Here is a 20,727-nt window from a genome sequence, read left to right on the forward strand (position 1 = left end):
AGGGAGTCACCTACTACCAAGACCTGTTTCCTTTGAGGATTGACAGGGTCCCTTTTGTGCAAGACAGTGTGTATGTCCCCTGAAGAGTGTTCCTGTTGAAGTGAATCATGTAGGTGTAAAGTGTTGTCCTCCTCCTCAACATCCCCAGTGCATTCATCAATGACAATCCATTGAGATACATCCGAGAGCCCATTACTCTCCCAAGGATGTTCCTGTTGCTCCTGGTCTATTATTGGGGATGGAGCATTTGCATGATTACATAAGTGTGACTGTGGTGATGCACTGTCCCTGTCAGGGCTATCCCCTGCGCATTGATCCAGGATGGTCCACTGAGTGGTATCTAAGAAACTGTGGTCCTCCACAAGATGTGTTTCCTGATTGTATGTTAATGATGTAAGAATTTCAAATCTGTTGTGTAAATGCAGCTGAGCAGAGGAGTTCTGCGGAGGCTGCCTGGTCCTGCGTCTCCTTCTATGGGTGACCTCCTTCCAAGCCTGAGGGTTGTCTACCTTTGAGTTGATCTCCCCATAAGGTTCCTGATCATGGTCTTGGTGGTGTTGGTGTGATGCAGGCTGCTGATCTACAGCAGCGTGTTGTGCAGTGTCCAAGAAGAGCTCGAGTGCCTGAATGTCCTTAAGGGTCTTAATACGGTGCTCGAGCTGTTGGATCCTCTGCTCCATCAGAGTCATCTGTTTGCATTTGGAGCAGATGTAGTTGTCTAGTTTTTGTGTGAAAAAGCGGAACATGCCACAGCTGGTGCATGTGATGGGAATGTTTGACATAAAATGGCAAACATTCAATGCCTCCATAAACAAACAATACTGATATAAAATTCCAGATATGTTATTTCCTAAAGCTTGTGAATATACAATATTTCTGGTTGTTCCTTTTTTTTTTTTTTTTTTTTGGTCTGTTGGATAATACACATTACTTCTCTCCCTCCTCAGCTTCCTGCCTGGGGTAATCCTTTGTTGGGAGGTGTTAGCTGGCCCTGATCGTTTCCTGTCAGGAATTCCCTGTTTTCAGAGTGTGGTTCTTTACTGTCCTGATTTTAGAGATTATATTGTCCTGTTTTATTATACCACAGTAATTTTTATATATTATATTTATAATCTTATACAGTATTATTTGCTTTGAACTGGATTATCTTGGGGCCCCTTCTACACAACTGTATAAAATCCACACTGAACTGGATTATATGGCAGTGTGGACTCAAGATAATCTAGTTCAAAGCAAAATGGGCAGAACTTCGGCTCGTTTGACCTGTTTTTCAGTTTTTATATACTGTAGAGACAGGAGCATAAATTCAAAAAATATACTGTTATTGAATACAGGAATCCACAATTTTTTTTCACTCAAGAGCAAAGATTTAGAAGTACCCTATCTATCGGTACCTATTAATTTCCATTTTACACAACATTTCATATATTGTGAAATGATCTTATATTGCAAGTAACCACAAACCCACAATTACCAGTGATGAAAACAAAACAGGGAAGTAAAAATAATTAACAAGAGACCTCATGTCTTAACCAGTATTACAGCTAGTAAACATTCTGAAGAGGCTTAGACTTGTTATTTCATAGCACTTGAGGTATATAATAACTTTATTGTACATCAGGGGTGGACAAAGGGCAGCTCATAAACTGCATGTCTTTCCCCCCCACCTATGGCTATATGTGTGTATACATGTGTGTGTGTGTGTGGAGGGGGTGGAGAGAGCATGCGCGTGCGCAAAATGACCTCGGGGGGGGGGGGTATAAAGGCTATTTCCACCATGCTCCCCTGGCCTTTCCATGTGTAAAAAAAGTCTGCTATTTTTTTTAAATGCTCCAAAATGTACTCTGGCATTAATCATTTCTACCTTTTGACTCAGGAGATAATTTATTCGGGGGAGAGGTCTTTATTTCTATTTGGAAGTTATTTTCGCTCACATTGTTTCTAAAAAAGGTTCTGCTAGGCTTAAAATGACCCAGAAAAGCCCTTAAACTTGGTAAGTATGTCTCCCACATCGACTGAGTGTGTCTGGGGTCATTTGATGCAGTGGAAGTAGCCCTCAAATGTTTCATGTTTTGTGTTATGTTGTTAACAATTTATTTAATGTATTTATATGTTATGATTTTTATGGTGTTTACTGATTTTAATGTGTGATGCATATTGTGTTTGCACGTTTATGCTTATTGTGGCATTGAATTATTGCCAATTCAGAAGGCGTTCTGAGTCCCCTTCGGGGTTGAGATAGAACAAGGTAGATTTGGAAACAGACCTTTACTCATCTAAAAACCCATTATCAAAAGAAATCATAGAGTTCTCTTAAATTTTCTAATTTATATTTGCAGAGTCCCGTACTTCTCTTAAACTTACCATGGTAAATGTCCTGCAATGAACCTCCTCCACAGAACTCCATGCAAATCCACAGTTTATCACGTCTAAAAATCATATATTTCATTAGTTTGGCACACTTATAAACACTGAATGCAGTCTCAATGACAATTTGCTAGACATTGAGTACATGTGAGTGGACATTCCTTATATGTTTTTATGTTTATTGCACAAAACACAAGTCGGCACTTAATAGAAAACACACACTACTGTGTTTCTCAATTTCTGCAGCAAACTCCAGAATGAAAGAGCATTCTTTTGGCCATCTGAACTGTGCACCAAGACCATATGCAGAAGTATTCTTACTAACTATGGAATTTACTGACTGGAAGATATGCTCAAAGAAATAATCCAAGAATATTTTGTTTGTCTGGTAGTCGAGAAAGTTAGTGGGCTTTTCATTTTCTACTGGACTTTTCTCAGTTTTCCTGTCATTTTAAAAATGAAATAACCCACACTAAACTTGTAGAATAAGAAGGGAGAGATCTAAAATAAATATAAATCTGAACAAAGCAACACATAACACACCTACATCTTTCATCAGACTGCAAGAATGCAAACACAGTAACAAAGTACTGTTAAGATATACTGCACAATGTAAAAGATGCAAGGGATATATTAGTATTTTATTGAAATTTCTTAAAAATCATGATACATCTCAGTTTTCTGGCAGATTTAAGCAGTACAAACAAAATATTGGTTGTCATTTTCTTTCATCTTGGGATAATGAGAAAATAACCATTCAAGATTTGTTCTGCTATTTTAGGAAACTCTCCTATTTATTCCAAAGCATATAGCCATCTCTCCCAAAGTAATACACTCCACATATGGGATAACTCTCATACTGGGAAGTACATTACATTATAGAAAGGTCTTGGTGATCTAAATAGTTATAACCTAAAACTATATGATAAACAAAATGCTTTAATAAAAATGCATGAAAATATATAAAATGTATGTTTTCAAAAGACCAAGAAACCACTCAGTAGCTGCATATCTTTGTAATACTACATAACTATCTGGTATTATGTGCATAAACTGGAACATGCCTGAGTGACTTCCCGTCCTCCTCACTGGTGACCAATAGCATCTACTTTCCATTTCCCTGTAGTGTGGCTTAATGGTATGTTCAGTCATTTGATGCAGTGGAAGTAGCCCTCAAATGTCTCCTGGATCAGTTTCACAATAAGCTGAGTTCAAACCAGAATTTGTTAAAAACTAAAATTTCCAGCTAGCATACAACTTTAAGTCACATTTCAAGGAAATGAAAATGAACATGGCCAAAGTCTTTCTCTTGCCCAAACAGGAGTGTGAAGAAAGTATGTGAACCTCAGTCTTGCTTTTACACACAGTTCTGTCATCCTAAAGTCAAAATGGATTACTTTAACACTACATTTTGTACAGAGGTTCATACTAATTCCTTGACAAATTAAAAACTTGAACAGAACCTGAAGTCTAATATAGCCTTCACTAATAAGTGAAGTTGTCTGCAGATTTAATAAGTAGTTGACAAATAATGAATAAGTAGTTGACAAATACTGAATATTCACAACAATCAAGACATTCATAATTTAACAACAAACAATACATTCTAGACTAGTGGTTCTCAACCTGTGGGTCCCCAGATGTTTTGACCTTCAACTCCCAGAAATCCTAACAGCTGGTAAACTGGCTGGGATTTCTGGGAGTTGTAGGCCAAAACACCTGAGGACTCACAGGTTGAGAAACACTGTCCTAAACTGTAATAAGGTGAGTCTAAACTGTGACAGTCCAAGAAGAACTGTTATCCCACCACCGCTCCATTTCCATGCCTCATGTACCGTACTATCAGTGGACACATGGAAATTTGTCAGACGAGCTTTCTCACCATCTCCAACTCAATGCAAAGAATAGTTTCACCAGTCGCCAACTTGATCATCCGGAAAAAGTTGCCAACTAGATCATCCGGAAAAACAGCTAGGGATGCATGCTTTAGCCTTGAAGGCAAATGAGCACAAGGGAAAGTACCAAATGGGAGTGTAGTAAGGATCTGTTCAATTAAGGGATGGTAGCATTAATTCACTAGTCAGCATGACTAACAGATTCATTTTTCTAATCACATTAAAAGGATCATCCAGACTTTCAGACCTCGAGAATCCATCTGTCTCCTCCACCTTCCTAGACTATATCACATGCTCATCCTTTTTGATGCTGGAAGATAATTACCCACTATGTCTAGGAGACAAGGTATACTGAGACTTGAACAGCAAAACTGCTGGGTGGGAACAGAGTATGCAAAGTCATTTTCAGAACAAGGATTAAATTGTCCTGTGTAGATTCACAACAACAAGAGTCAAGAATCTAAAGTGAGTTGTTATGAATATGAAAAAGCAGACAGACCCAACTCTCTAGGGAGTGCAGGATGCCACAGTTAATTAGAAGCTGGTACTGCAAAATTCCTTAACCTAATCCACCCCCCACTCAGGGTCATGAAAGGTCTTTTATTTTTGCAAGCAGTGAGAATTCTTAGATGAATAAGAAACACCATAAAAATTATACCTGAGATAGCTGCCAAAATAAGCAACAATGTTTGGATGCTTACAGTCTTTCATCATAATGATTTCCTGCTGCACAACAGCAAAATCTTCTCCTAGAAAAAAATGACTTTTTTTGTAATTCAGAAATGACAATAATAAAACTGACACAAGCAGATTATAAAAATAGTAAGACAGTTCAATATACTGGAATTACTCAAAATGGCCATGTATATAAATAATGCATATATTTATTCACTTCCACATTATTCACAGTCCATGCATCACTATTCTGATTGAATAATATAGTACAACAATTAACTTTTTCTATTATTGCATTCACACTGTGTTGAAATGGTATTTAGTAGTGGTGTGCATTTGTATGGAATCACTGTTTCTATTTGTACTATTCGTATGGCCCCGTTTCCATTTCCGTCCGCTGCTTACAGAAACTGGCACCTATACAAATGAGCTTTTCCATCCAAGGTCCGAAAAAAACAAAGATTTTCTGGGCCTTGGGCAACAAAGCACCAGGGCCAGCCAGCCAAGATCTACATCCAAGCGGGCCCGGCGCTCAGCTGTAGGCCCTGCCTATTGGGCCTACAGCCGAAAGCTCAACGGGCTGATACAGTAGGAAGAGAGACCACAAAAGCTGTTACAATGAACTGACATGTTATATCTGTGATTGTTGGAAGCACTGCAAATCCACTGACTGTTCTCATGTTTACCCAGACACCACCCACACATTTTCCAAGCTCTTTCCCACAACCATAAATTTTAGGAATGTCTACGTTTATACTGTAAAATTCAACATCCTATGGGATCCAGCGCTAGTCTAGTTCTATGTTACAAGAATATGAAACATACATGGTTATTGTTGCTGTTGCTACTATTATCACCATTTATTTGAATAGTTTTTGCTTTGAACACTGTATCTCCAGTTCTGTTCCAAAAGCCTTCAGCTTCTTTGTATGTTTGCCTTGGGACAAACTGCTCAGTCTGTTTATCCCTTTGATCTTTCCTCCATACCCTACAGAACTGATTTTTAGGTGTTCTGAAATGTAGAAAGGATCCTGAAAGATGGCCAAAGGGTTACCTACAGCCATTTCCCTGCTTAGATCATCTTCTTAAATATAATACAGATTTTATTCTAGTGAAACCACTTTGTGAGGACACACAGCTGAACAAATGCTAGTTTATGTCCTTTTTGCAGATCTTGCTAGCAAGGTATTTATGTTATCTTCTTAATTACTACTTCTTTTTTCTAAGTTTTATTTAGAACTTGCAATAGAATAATAATAATAATAATAATAATAATAACAACAACAACAACAACAACAACAACAACAACAACTACTACTACTACTACTACTACTACTACTTTATTTATAGATTGCCCTCACTCCTTGAGGGGACTCATTTCTTACAGTTATAACTACTCATAAAAATGAGCGATTAAGAATATTATCTGAGCATCACTGCTTCAGTGTACCGCTTTTAAATAACGTAATACCAAAAGGGATGCAAAAAAACAAGATAAAATTAGGGAAAATTCAGGAAACATAAACATGAAAGTAAGGAAACACCAAATGCTTACCTGGTTCTAACTTTATTACTTTAATTGCCGCCAATTCGCTTGAGTTAACATTCCGAGCCTATTTTAAAGCAAAACAAAAACAAAGAATTTCAGATGCCAGCAAATAAACACTGCTTTTAAATAAGTAATTAAATTGTTGGAATCAGCAGACATAAATTTAGGCTGAGTTCTCGATAAACTCCTGGTGGGCAGAGAGGCAAAAATTAAACATTAAACAAGAGTTGCCAGGTAATTTTCTGTCCTATTTATATATGAGGGGAAAGCAACTGAGTACATATTTTTCTGATGATAAAGAAATGTCACATGTCATCTAGAACTCTGGGAGAAACATTTACTATAATGCGTCACAAGTCTATGACATAGGAGTGGCACTATTTGCATGATAAAAATCTACTTCTGTTTGTAGTAAAATTGGATTGTATTCAACTGGAGTCTTACTTTAACATAAAACCTTTCAGGCTGCAATAGATGGGTATAAGGCTCAAGGTCAACAGAAGTTCGTAAACTTCCAAATGAAATGCTTCAATTAGGTGCCATTTAATCATTGGATATAAACCACTGGTCAAGACGTCTTATTGTTGTTGTGTGCCTTCAAGCCCTAGCCAATTTATGCTAATCCTAAGCAAACCTCTAATGAGGTTTTCTTGGTAGGATTTATTCAGTGAGGGGGGTTGCCTTCGTCTTTACCTTCGTCTGAGGTTCAGAAAGTGTGACATGCCCAAGGTCACCCAGTAAGTTTCCATGGCTGAGCAGGGATCAAACCTGGACTCCACCATCATAGTCCAAAGCTCAAACCATTGCACCATGCTGACAAGTTCATGAAAATAAGTCAGTGTCAGTCATTATTAATGTGTTAGCATAATCAAGTCTGCAATCTTAAACAAATCCACTGGGGAATAAATTATCTTGAATTTAGTAGGATTTATTGCTGAGTAACCAGGAGAGGTTCTTACAAACCTGTAATTAATAAATTACTATTAAGTGAAATTAGATTATAAAAAGAGAGCTGTGAGTCAGAGAAGTTTTCATTTAGTTTGACTTTTTGAAGGGCATCTTGCGCTTGTATACCACAATATACGGCCTAGGCAGAGGTTTGTGCTTTCAATCATAATTTGGTTAAAGGTTAGACCTGTAACATCACAATCTACTTGAAACAAAATTCATGAGACTTACAAAAAGTGGACTACCAAATAAAGAGATTTCAAACATTTCCAACTAAAGCAGACCCTCTGAATCAATTGCTGAATGGTATTATCAACAGTTATGTAAATCCCACTAACAATGAGAACTGTAGATGGTAACAGCCAAAAGATTCAAGTCAAGATTTAAAATCAAAATAAGAACCATTTCTCTGTTTGGAGCTTTTTAAACATGATTCCAAAAACACACTCTAAGCTAAGTTACATGACATTCATAACTATAATATCAAAGACCCCAAAAGTTACTGCTTTTTCTACCAACTTACTTGACTATTATCTAGTCATGTAATTTTGAGTTATACGTTAAATTTTATTAACCAGATTCTCATCACTATGTGGACAACAATAAATGCAATATGGTAAGACAACCCTTTGAAAATTACTATTTGAGTGATTTAAACTGCAGTAATTCCTAACATAAAGGAGACTGAAGGTACTGACAGATGAGTACACCCCTGCAATGCAAAGTTCTCGCCACAGACAGGAACTGCAGAAATATCAACCAGGTCTACCAGATCCAAATACCATTAGATAATGCCACAGCTCTAAAATTCAAGCCACTTGCAAGCTCATTTGCTGCCATCAGTGTCTTATCAGACTTTCATACCCTAGAACCCAACTGTCTCAGCAGAAGGTGGGTATAAAAAGCTACAGTTGCAAAATGGGAAAATTAAAGAGGAAAGCAAAATATGACCTGTTATTTTCCAAGGACTCCCATTTGGAAAATGTTGGATTTTGAAATATTTTATTTTACAGTCATGAATAAAATGTTTAAGGGATATTGCAAGTGACATTTATTATTGCAAAATAATGTCTGAACACATTTCAGACTTGATATTAGACAGTAACTTTCAAATGCTGCCAGACACAGAACATGGTAGGCACCTGGTCAAGGAACACCCCCTGCAATTCTGCCAAAATATATTTCTTGTTACATGATGGAAATTTTCGCACACCACAATCTCTGCATCTTTCCACTACTTGGTTTCAAATGTTGCATTTCACGCAGCATGCGAAAGAAATTCTGCAGTGTTGGAAATAACAAACACAACAACAAGAGGCAAACTGGCATGTGAACAGACAAAGAAGACTGCTCATAATCCAACTGTCCATAACAAAATTAGAAATGAGAATGATACACTTCAAGATAAGATTGCTTGGACAAAGTTTCATATAGCAAAAATTGTATCCCTTGAGTTTGGGGACTGCCTCTTTCTTCTCAGATATTTCTCAGAAAATTAGTGTATCTGTTGGACAGAGGAAGCTACATTCAGAATACAGTATATAAAATATTTTACTACAATGTTGATAGGTCCTTCTGCTTGCAACTTCAGATTTTTGTTGCGCCCCATGAAGACCCTCACTGTTTACCCCTAATTAAGCCCTTTTTAGTTAGAGGGATTAATATTGTATGTACAGTTTCTGGAGGGTCAGTCTAGACCAGTGGTTCTCAACCTATGGGTGTTTTGGCCTACAACTTCCAGAAATCCCAGCCAGTTTACCAGCTGCTAGGATTTCTGGGAGTTGACGGCCAAAACATCTGGGGACCCATAGGTTGAGAACCACTGGTCTAGACAGCCTCTTTGCCTTTGAAGCCTCCGTCGCTCTGCCTCTTTAAAAAAAAACTCCTCAGGGGCAGAGCCTCAGGCAAAGCACCTCTGGTTGTTGAGAGAGTCAGCTTTTTTGTGACTGGAACGTGAAGAGAGGAAGGCTGGAAGGTCTACAAAATAGCACATCCAGTTGGAGCTGTATTTAAGTCCAGTCGGAATTAAATTTTGGGACCATCTTAGAGACAGTTGAACACAAAACAAGAAAGATACAATAAGAAGAAATAAAGATTAAAGAGCCTCAGTTTGGCCAGGACTGTGCTTATTTCTCAAAGACTTTACCGCTCCTCATATAGACTTTGTACTGAGATTCAGGAGCAGAGAAAGTCTAAAATTTTTGTCAGTTAATACATTCTTGTTTGACTCAACTATATAATCTCTGATCTGTTCCCTGCACAGCCAGTTCACCTTCCAAGTAGTTAAGATAATGTGGGGGCAGAACAGCAGCACTTCACCAACTGCCAAAAAATAGAAACCCAGGCGATATAAATTTGTGACTATCTTAATTATTGACTGATCTGTTAGGATTTGAGCTATGATAATTTGCTATAAAACCTGGCAAAGAGAACCTTCCATCTGTGAACTGAATGTTCTCTAGAAGGGAATCAAGCATTTAACAGATGTAAGGATTGAATGCAATAACACAATTTCGGCTGCAATCCAGTATACAGTTACTAAGCACTACTGAAATCTCTGGAATTTACTTCTGAGTAAACATGTAAATGATTATATTGCTGTTTTTTTGTTTCTAAAATTCCACAGAGGTTATGTAGCCTCAGGGACTGCTGAAATTAACCTGCCTTGGTCTATTAAGTATTTAATCCTCATTTATTAGATTTCAACTTTCATTGGCATGCATAGTGGCTAATAAGATCACCATTGTACAGAACAAGTACAATACAGATTTTTAAAATGTGTATGGAGAAGTGGTCTTGCTAGGGATTTTGACAGCTGATTTTGGAGCTTCCTTTGGATTCTAGAGGTTGAAAGTGTCTCTGAAAAATTAGGCATGATTCTACTAACAATATTACTAACAGTTGGTGTTTTGCCACATCAGCAACATTGTTAAAATGGAATTATGAATTAGACCCAGTCACTACTTTTGTTATGCTCCAGTTTTATACTAATTTAGCATGCAGTGAAATTCTTGCAAGATTTCATATTTCATGCTGGCACTCAAGAAAGATGCCACTCAAATCCTAAGGATAGGAAATGTAACCCTTTAGTTCATTTTATATCAAATATTTGCAATTTGCCAATTGGTATACTGGAATTACTACTGTGATATAATATACAGTAATCCCTAAGAATTAAACATTATAGTCAGGGCAGAATTGCAAGTTATCTGTTTTGATGGAAGCAAGCAACCTAGTTTTTATGCAGGCCTTTCCTTCCATAAAGGTGCATCATGATAGAGGAATGCACTTGGGGAAATGATTATACATAAAATATGTTTCATTCTATGATAAAGTATTTTACAAATGTTTAAAAGATAGAGAAAATAAAGCAAATAACAACTGGATTACTTTGTGTGTGTGTCTGCACTCCTATATGCCTTCATGTCATCTGTGAATTAACAGCAACCCCGTAATTTCCATAGGGTTTTCTTAGGATTAAGAAAAGATAATTCATTCTTTCACACACTCCTGTTTAATGTTGGTTTACATTCAGTGAGAAAGTAGAGTAGTCATGCAGATTTATTACTTAGTAACATGTAGTTGCCAGCTGATGAAAATACTGCATGTGTTCTCTCTCTTGCCCTCTCCCTCTCTAAATACTGTAGCGATTTTAGGATTTCAGATGTAGCTTTTAGTCCACTGTGTCAGAACTATAGATGTGAAAATTCCCAAAGAAACAGAAATCTTAGCAATTTTTGAAAAAAATGTAATACTTTTAAAGACATCCTTTATAAACGTACAGTCATTTTAAGAATGTAAAGGATATTAGCCTAAATCTAGTTATATTCCCAACTAGAGCAGATGCTTGAATAAACTGCCAAATAATAAGTCAAGCCTTATTTAAATCCCATTTATTCTTTGGTTTTACTTAAATTGTGATTAGTTGTGATCCCCGTCTAGTGGGAACGAGAGAGAGGGCCTTTTCTGCTGTGGCCCCCCGACTGTGGAATTCATTGCCCTCTGAGATCAGGCAAGCCCCCACCTTATTGGCTTTTAAGAAAGATCTAAAAACATGGCTTTTTCGATGTGCCTTCGGGGAGTAAATGTTATATACCTTTTTGATTACTCCCCTTGGATTTTATCCTTTGGACTGTTTGGACTGTTCCATCTTATACCCCTGTTCTCTTTATTTATATGCCTCTCTCTCCCGAGTTTTTAATTAAATGTTCATGTGGCCCGCCCTGTCTGCTCTGATTTGTGTTGTAATGTATATGATTATTTTTGTACTATTATATTGTGTTATGATATATTGTTTTATTTTGTTATATTGTATGGTGTCTGGGCATGGCCCCATGTAAGCCGCCCCGAGTCCCCATCGGGGAGATGGTGGCGGGTTATAAATAAAGTTTTATTATTATTATTATTATTATTATTATTATTACTGAATTTTGAGCTTTGTGTAAGATTGCTAATAAAGTGTTCAGGTTTTAATATATTAAATGTGCAAACACTGAACTAACAATACATATTTGTTATACAAATCTATTTTATACTAAATAGAGCTGAAAGATGCCATAACCTAACAATTGCAGCATTTCATTTGGATCTGCCACGTAACTATAACTGGATAATAATGGCTAATGTAACTGCAATCTGAGCAGCAAAGGATACTGGTTTGATCCTTTGCTGGAGAATGGGATGTGAATCCCCAGTTGGCCATGGAAGCACATGGGGCTACACTCTCTCCTCCTCAGAGAAAGGCAAAGGCAATCCTCCTCCAAACTAATCTTTCCATGAAAAAACCAGCAATGACTTGAATGTCCACAACAAGTGTGTAAACTGGATGAAAAAACAAATATTTTGCATTAGAGAAGTGAATATTAGTCAAAAGTCAGGTGTCCAAAAATTCTGGCTGAAGCTGGTAGCCCAGCCATATTTTCTAGTAGACATTACATTAAGATTTTACTTTCTTTAACCCTGTTTCTCAAAGGCAAAGCATTGTTTCAACTTGCTTTCTAGCCAAATGTATATTTAACCATTGTTAAAGACAGAAATGTAATAGGAAGAGAGGTAGCATTTTGGGCACATGTGTAAAAACCCTTTATTGCAACCCAACTGAGCATAAAACTGATACTGGTACAGGTTTAGTATCCTTTATTCAAAATGCTTGGCATCAGAAGTGTTTTAAATTTTGGACATTTTTAAAATTTGGAAATACAGTATCTGTAATTGCATATACAGTATAATAAATCATGAGATATTTTGGAGATGAAATCCAAGCCTAAACACAAAATGCATTGATGTTTCATGTACACGAGATACACATAGGTATGTTGTCGAAGGCTTTCATGGCCAGGATCACAGGGTTGTTGTATGTTTTCCGGGCTGTATGGCCATGTTCTAGAAGTATTCTCTCCTGACGTTTCGCCCACATCTATGGCAGGCATCCTCAGAGGTTGTGAGGTATGGAGAAACTAAGCAAGGAAGGTTTATATATATCTGTGGAAAGTCCAGGGTGAGAGAAGAACTCTGTCTGTTGGAGGCCAGTGTGAATGTTGTAGTTAATCACCTTAATTAGCATTGAATTGCTTCATCACCTGGCTTCTTCCTGCCAGGGGGCATCCTTTGTTCAGAGTCGTTAGCTGCCCCTGGTTCCCATGTCTGGAACTCCTCTGTTTTCAGAGTGTTGCTTCTTATTTACAGTTCTGATTTTTTAGTTTTTTAATACTGGTAGCCAGATTTTGTTCATTTTCATGGTTTCCTCCTTTCTGTTGAAGTTGTCCACATGCTTGTGAATTTCAATGGCTTCTCTGTGTAGTCTGGCATGATAGTTGTTGGAGTGGTCAAGCATTTCTGTGTTCTCAAATAATATACTGTGTCCAGGTTGGTTCATCAAGTGCTCTGCTATGGCTGATTTCTCTGGTTGAGTGAGTCTGCAGTGCCTTCCACGTTCTTTGACTTGTGTTTGGGCACTGCATTTCGTGGTCCCTATGTAGACTTGTCCACAGCTGCATGGTATACGGTAGACTCCTGCAGAGGTGAGAGGATCCCTCTTGTCCTTCGATGGCCGTAGCATTTGTTGGATTTTCTTTGTGGGTCTGTAGATAGTTTGTAGGTTGTGCTTCTTCATCAGTTTGCCTATGTGGTCAGTGGTTCCCTTGATGTATGGTAAGAACACGTTTCCTCTGGGTGGATCTTTGTCTTTACTCTCCTGGTTTGCTCTTGGCCTTACAGCTCTTCTGATGTCCATGGTGGAGTATCCATTGGCACAGTTTAGGTGGTTCAATGCTAATTAAGGTGATTAACTACAACATTCACACTGGCCTCCAACTGACAAAGAGTTCTTCTCTCACCCTGGACTTACCACAGATATATATTTGGAAATATATATCTTCCTTGCTTAGTTTTTCCATACCTCACAACCTCTGAGGATGCCTGCCATAGATGTGGGCGAAACGTCAGGAGAGAATACTTCTAGAACATGGCCATACAGCCCAGAAAAGATACAACAACCCTACACATAGGTAATTTTATACACCATATTTCAAGAATGTTGTGCATGAAGCTAGAAGTAATTTCCAAGTACAAGAATTAAATCTCTACTTGCTGCTGGAAACTGTACTAGTGGAGCTCTTCTAATAGCCGGTACTATGCTACATTAACTACAGATTGTTTTGATTACGGAAAAATTGCAAGTGAATCTTTAATCCAAATTGTCCAAGTCTGCGATTCTTGTAGAACACATAAGGAAACTAAAGATCATGTATAAATATTATTGACTCAAGCATGCACTTTCTTTCCATGTATTATCTACATACCAAGTTTGTTCGTAAAACACATTAAGGTATTATAACTGAGCTTTTCAGCATTTACTCTGAATTTCTTCTCAGAAGATACATACAATTTTATGCAACAGAATTATTTTCACTTTAATAGAATAAGTGCTTTATTCACAAAGGATTACTCAAATACAGAAGTCAATTAAACAGCACTGTACAACTCAGGATTTGGGAAGTAACCAAGTGACTGATTTTCCAGGCTTTGGAAACATTCAACATATGTGTACATAACACACATAAATACAAACACACATTAATTTATAACCAGTTAAATTTTAAGATGCTTTCCATAGACATTTCTCTTAATTTGAGTCTCCTTATGGAGAAAATGTGGGATATAAATAAACATAATAATAATAATAATAATAATAATAATAATAATTTAACATTAGTAGCAGTAGAAAAACATCTGTTGTTTTCAAGCAACTTCTCTAATCGTGTCTCTTTTAAAAAATTATTTAGAATTACCAGTTTTCTCTATTTGTTATCTTTTATTTTACCCCAAATATTTTACAGTACTTTCTCTGTTCATTCTCAAAATTACCCTAGTAAGTTACAGTAACTCTAACATATGACATGAACTTGTTTAAAGATGACAAACTAAGATTCATAGACCACTAAAAGAAAACATAAATGAAGTGGAATCTGGAAATGCATCTATCAGATTATAGTCCAGCAAAATAATTCCATACATATATATATATATATATATATATATATATATATATATATATATATATATATACACACACACACACACACACACACACACATACATACACACACACACACACATACACACACACACCCTTGCTCACGTATAGCATTTTAAGTAGCTTCTAATTCAAATGCCATAAATGGAAGCAAAGTATTATTTTACGACAAACACAAATGAAAAATCAAAGCTCAATCCTGTAGACAAACCTTGTAACCTCCAGCACAACTCCCACCACCTTCAATGGTCATACTGGGTAAGGATGATGAGAATTATATTACAATATTTCCAAAGAAAACCAGACTGGAAAAGACTGCTAAAGAAACTGGAACACCAATAAATCCCACAACATTCAGGGGAGCTAACTTCCAGCTCACTGGAACTGTATCTATTTACATTATATTAAATTATTTGAGTCCAGGGTCTATGGAATAGACTGGATAAATAAAATAATACTAACAACAAACACAACTTGAACAGCCATTATTGAAGCCTGTTTTGCTAATATTTGGAATAGATGTGGTCTCTCTACCCAAGATTTCAGTACTCTGAAATGAGCATACCTCTCATTTCTCCAGGTTCCATAACCCCATATTCTGGGCTTTAAAGAAAGTTCTTATGGGCATCTATTGCACAGTTTCAAAACTCTACAAGGTCTACACAAATCCTCAGATCTTGTCCACAGTATACATTCTCTGACACTGTGTTTTTACTTGTACAGATTCTTCATATTACACCAACTTGCTTTCCCTTCTCATTTCAGGCAGTCCCCGAGTTACAAACATCTGACTTACAAATGATTCATAGTTAAGAACTCAGAGAAGCCATCAAGCAATGTAAAACTGGTAAAGCACCTGGCCTAGATGACTTAATGATGGAGCAAATCAAACACTTGGGGGCCAAAGCTGAAAACTGGCTTTTGAAATTCTATAATCAATGCTTGGCACACAAACAGATTCCCAGAGTATGGAGGAAAACTAAGATCATTGCCATTTTAAAACCCGGTAAAGATGCCTCCAATGCCAGGAGCTACCGACCAATCTCTCTCTTATGTCATCTATAGAAAGTATATGAGAGGATGCTATTAAATCGATTAGGACCTGTCATCGAACCTAAGCTTATTGCACAACAAGCAGGTTTCAGACCAGGGAAAAATTGTACAGGTCAAATTCTTCATCTGACTGAGCATATCGAGGAAGGCTATGAGAAAGGCTGCATTACGGGAACAGTTTTTGTGGACCTTACGGCAGCCTATGACATGGTGCAACATAGAAAAATGCTGCATAAAGTCTACCATATCACCCAGGACTTTGACTTTACAAAAACTGTCCTGACCCTGCTTGAAAACTGCAGCTTCTATGTGGAGTTTCAGGGCAGAAAAAGTAGATGGAGGAGGCAAAAGAATGGTTTACCCCAAGGCAGCGTTCTTGCACCGACCTTATTTAACATCTTCACAAACGATCAACCATAACCACCACTCACAAAGAGCTTTATATATGCTGATGACCTTGGCCTAACAACACAAGTAAAAGATTTTGAAACAGTTGAAAAGCAACTCACTAATGCCTTGAAAGATCTCTCCAGCTCCTACAAAGAGAACCACCTGAAGCCTAACCCTTCCAAGACACAAATGTGTGCTTTCCACCTACGTAACCGTGAAGCCAACAGGAAACTGAAAGTTACTTGGGAAGGCCAAGAACTCGAATACTGTTTCCAACCTAAATACCTTGGTGTCACCTTAGATCGAACATTAACATATAGGAAACACTGCATGAACACCAAGCACAAAGTAGCTGCACGCAACAACATCCTGCGGAAACTTACTGGCAGTGTATGGGGTGCACACCCACAATTAATAAGAACATCAGCCCTGGCCTTGTCTTACTCAACTGCTGAGTATGCCTGTCCTGTCTGACACAAGTCTGCCCATGTGAAGCAGATGGACATAGCACTGAACAAAACATGCAGAATAATCACAGGATGCATTAAACTTACACCTGTTGATAAACTCTACAAATTAGCTGGCATTGCCCCTCCTGACGTGCGACGGAACGTTGTTGCTAACAGTGAGAGAAATAAGGTTGAACATTGTGAAAGCCACCCACTGCATGACTACCAGCCTCCTCCCACCAGACTCAAATCAAGGAAGGGCTTCATGAGAACCACCACTCCTCTTGATATTCCTCCAGCAACAGCAAGAGTGTCCCTCTGGGCAGCTAAACCAGGCTATTATAACTGGATGGCTCCCCATGAGGGTCTTCCTCTAGGGACAAACCAAGAATGGGCAACTTGGAAGTCCCTAAACAGACTCAGAAGCGGAGTGGGCAGATCAAAAGACAACTTGGCGAGGTGGCACTACCTGGAGGAACTCTCCACCTCGTGTGACTGTGGAGCAGAACAAACAACTCTTCATAAGTATGCTTGCCCACAATGTCCTGCCTCATGTACGGAGGAGGAGTTGTTTAAAGCTACGGACAATGCGGTTGCTGTTGCCCGCTTTTGGTCTAAAACTATTTAGCTGTTTGTGATTTCCTTTATTTCATCACTTTTTAAATTTATTTATTATGCAATGCTTTTGACACGAAATAAATAAGTTAAGAACAGAGGTGAAACAACAGGAAGTGAGAGAAATCTACCCCTAGGAAGGGAAATTCACTCTTGGAAGAGTTATCATGGGAAAAAGGTGTCTCCACTGAAGCTTTATCATCAATCCATTTCCACAACAAGCCAATTTTTTCAAAATCCAATTGTCACAGGGACAGAAGGTGAGGTGAAATCTTCTAAACAGGGGCAGAGACAGCAAAACAAATACAAGGGTATTACCCCTTCCATATGCGATACAAAGCTATTATAATTATATATATTTGGCTGAAGTTACATTTTAAAAATGTACCTGTTTTGACTTACATACAAATTCAAATTAAGAACATACATATAGAACCTATCTTGTTCGTAACTTGGGTACTGCCTGTATTTAGATGGGCAAAGTAATTAAAACACATGCCATAAGCTTTTTAAAAGTGCATAATAAATCCAGTAATTTCCAGTAAACCTTGCAGTCTAGGGTAAGGTATGCATTCAAGCTGCAGTGAAAGACATGTTATAACACTGTTGTGAATAAGCCCTAAGGACTCTGTCAAATGAAGTGTTGATGAATGGCAGAGGAAGCACTGTGTGTTCCCGCATGGATTCACACTAAAACAGAAGGTAGCAACAAAATCACATCACACCTATTCACTGCAACTTTCAAGTATATTTTTAATCTTCCTTCATTTCTCAATGCATGATTGTACCAGGAGCTACACTCTGGTTTGTCAAAAAAGCTAGCGCGCACTTTCTGATTAGAGAAAGGTTTATATATTAGACAAAGGAACTTGCAAAACTACCTCTGAATATTCTATGCCTAACGAAAGCCTATGAAATTGATGGGAGTCACTGTAAATCAACAGGCAACTTGAAGACACATACAGACAAACATTATTTGCAACACACACTTGGCAGGAATCCAATACTAATAGTCCAAGCATCAAAAGTCAATGACCTCTCATACCCAAAACACAACTGCCTAGATTTCATTCCTGAGAGTAGATGACCAATCTCAGAAACTGGTATTTTTCCAAAACAAGAAGCATGGATTATGGGACCTGATGGGGGAAGGGAAATGCTGAAAGCAGTGGAAGGGAGAAAACCAACATGATCACAAGCTTCAGGAATTACATTCTGTTTGAGAAGATCTGAGAAATGAGTTACTTTGGGTAAGTGTTTGAGGTGGAGGTGTGTATTGATAAATCTGGTGACTGCATCTAGATTGAACATCCCCCCTGGGAATGAATAACCCAGCTGACAGGTTGGGGGAAAGGGACTAGTCTTTCTGACTAAAGCTCAACCTGATGGAAACAACATAGAAAGATGGCTTGGCTAGATATAATCACTTACCACCCTCTTCTTCATACTCCTGACAAAGAAAGTTGGCTAGTATGGTATGGTTAGAATAGTACAAGAAAGATTGGCTTGGTTTTTAAGGGCACTGGACTCCTGATGGCATGACAAATCAGAAGAATCTGATATGTACTCACAGGTATCTCCCCCCCCCCCCACTACACACAACAACAACAAAAAAACATTAGAAGGAAGTAAGTCCAGGGAATGTTCAATTCATTATTGTTCTGACAAGGGATGAGACAACAATTATTTAGGAAGAGGAGGATGTGGGTCAATACTGCACAGTGAAGAAATTTTGTTTAAAGAGTATACAAATTGCCAAATCCTTTTGATTTTGAAAGCTAAGCAGGGTCAGCTCTGGTTAGTACTTGAATGGGAGACAACCAACAAATAAACTGGGTCCTTAGGTCTAACTCCAACCCCACAAATACTAAAATCCATGAATGTTCAAGTCCCATTATGTTCAATGATGTAGTAAACGTCTATCCCTTATATAAAAAGGCAAAATTGTTTTGGATATATCTTAAGAAATATTTTCAAGTTAGGAAAGGTTGAATCCTTGGGTGTAGAATTTATGGATACAGAGGGCTGATTGCCCCAGGAACTGTAGGCTATATTTCAGAGAAAAGAACTGGAAAACCACCTCTGGAAACACCTTGCTTTAGAAAATTAGAAAATTTATGGGATCACCTAAAGTTGACAGGTGACTTGAGGGCACATATATTATGACAGTAGAGCTAAATTGTGTGGAACCTGGAAAACTGAAGTTTTTTACACAGTATAATTAATGCAGTTTGACATCACTTTGACTGCAATTGTTCAATGTAGTGGAATCCTGGGAGCTGTAGTTTGATGAAGCATCGGCATTCTTTGGCAGAGAAGGGTAAAGACCTTGTAAAATTACAGCTCCAGGTTTACACGGCATCTGATCATATCACTTAAAGTGATGTCAAATTGTATGGCTTCTACAATGTGAATGCACCCTAGCCCTTTTTTAAAGCATCATCTTTGGTGCATTTTAGCCATGGAAAACACCCATGTTCATGGCTTAGGGTGCTGCATATGTTTAAGCTTTGAGAAAAAAAGACTGCGAAGGGACACGATAGCCATGTCTAAATATTTGCCACACTGAGGAGGGGGCAGGATTGTTTTCTGCTGTTTCTAAACACAACACATGGACCACTGCATTCAAATTTCAGGAAAAGAGATTCCACTTAAACATTAGGAAGAACCTCCTGAAGGCAAAAGCTGTTCGGTAGTACAATATGATACCTGGGAGTGTGGTGGAGCCTCTTCCTTTGCAAGTTTTTGGAGGCTGGATGACCATTTGTCAGGAGTGCATTGACTGTGTATTCCTGTATGGCAGAATGGGGTTTGACTGGGTGGTCCTTGAGGAATCCTCCAACTCTATGATTCTAAGGGCCTTTCCACACAACCATATAACCCATAACATGAAGGCAAAAAAATCCACAATATCTGCTTTGAGCTGGTTTATCTAAGGGTCCTTCCAGACAGGCCCTATATCCCAGGATCTGATTCCAGGTTTTCTGCTTTAAACTGGATTATATGAGTCCACAATGTCAGATAATCTGGGATAATGAGAAAACCTGGGATCAAATGGAATACAGGGCCTGTCTGGAAGGGCCCCAAGTCCGCACTGCCATATATCCCAGTTCAAAGCAGATAATGTGGGATTCAGCTATGTGACTTAAGACTCCTGAAACCACCTTCAAGCATGTCAATATTTTTCTTGAACTTCCCAGAACTGGACGCAGTATTCTAGGCGAGTTCTGAGCAAAACAGAAGCGAGTGGGA

The 20,727-nt window shown here is 38.0% G+C and overlaps 2 protein-coding genes across 10 annotated transcripts in view; one reads left to right on the plus strand and one right to left on the minus strand.

The window, feature by feature from the left end:
* The window catches only part of map4k3 (mitogen-activated protein kinase kinase kinase kinase 3), an 87,892-nt gene that overhangs the window by 64,596 nt on the left and 2,569 nt on the right, over nt 1-20,727 (minus strand). For 8 of the 9 annotated variants that reach the window (XM_062968910.1, XM_062968908.1, XM_062968907.1 and 5 more), the window contains exons 2-4: nt 6,493-6,550; nt 4,921-5,011; nt 2,365-2,429 (exon numbers count right to left, since the gene is read on the minus strand). In XM_062968910.1, the coding sequence (XP_062824980.1) occupies nt 2,365-2,429; nt 4,921-5,011; nt 6,493-6,550 (214 nt within the window). Of the gene's footprint in view, nt 1-2,364; nt 2,430-4,920; nt 5,012-6,492; nt 6,551-20,727 lie in introns of those variants that run through there. The other variant, XM_062968914.1, reaches the window with a different exon arrangement.
* tmem178a (transmembrane protein 178A) overlaps nt 1-20,727 on the plus strand; it is a 92,358-nt gene that overhangs the window by 25,992 nt on the left and 45,639 nt on the right. The gene's annotated exons all lie outside the window — the stretch shown is intronic.

The sequence above is a fragment of the Anolis carolinensis genome, chromosome 1 (assembly GCF_035594765.1).
Source record: "Anolis carolinensis isolate JA03-04 chromosome 1, rAnoCar3.1.pri, whole genome shotgun sequence".
NCBI classification, from domain to species: Eukaryota; Metazoa; Chordata; class Lepidosauria; order Squamata; family Dactyloidae; genus Anolis; species Anolis carolinensis.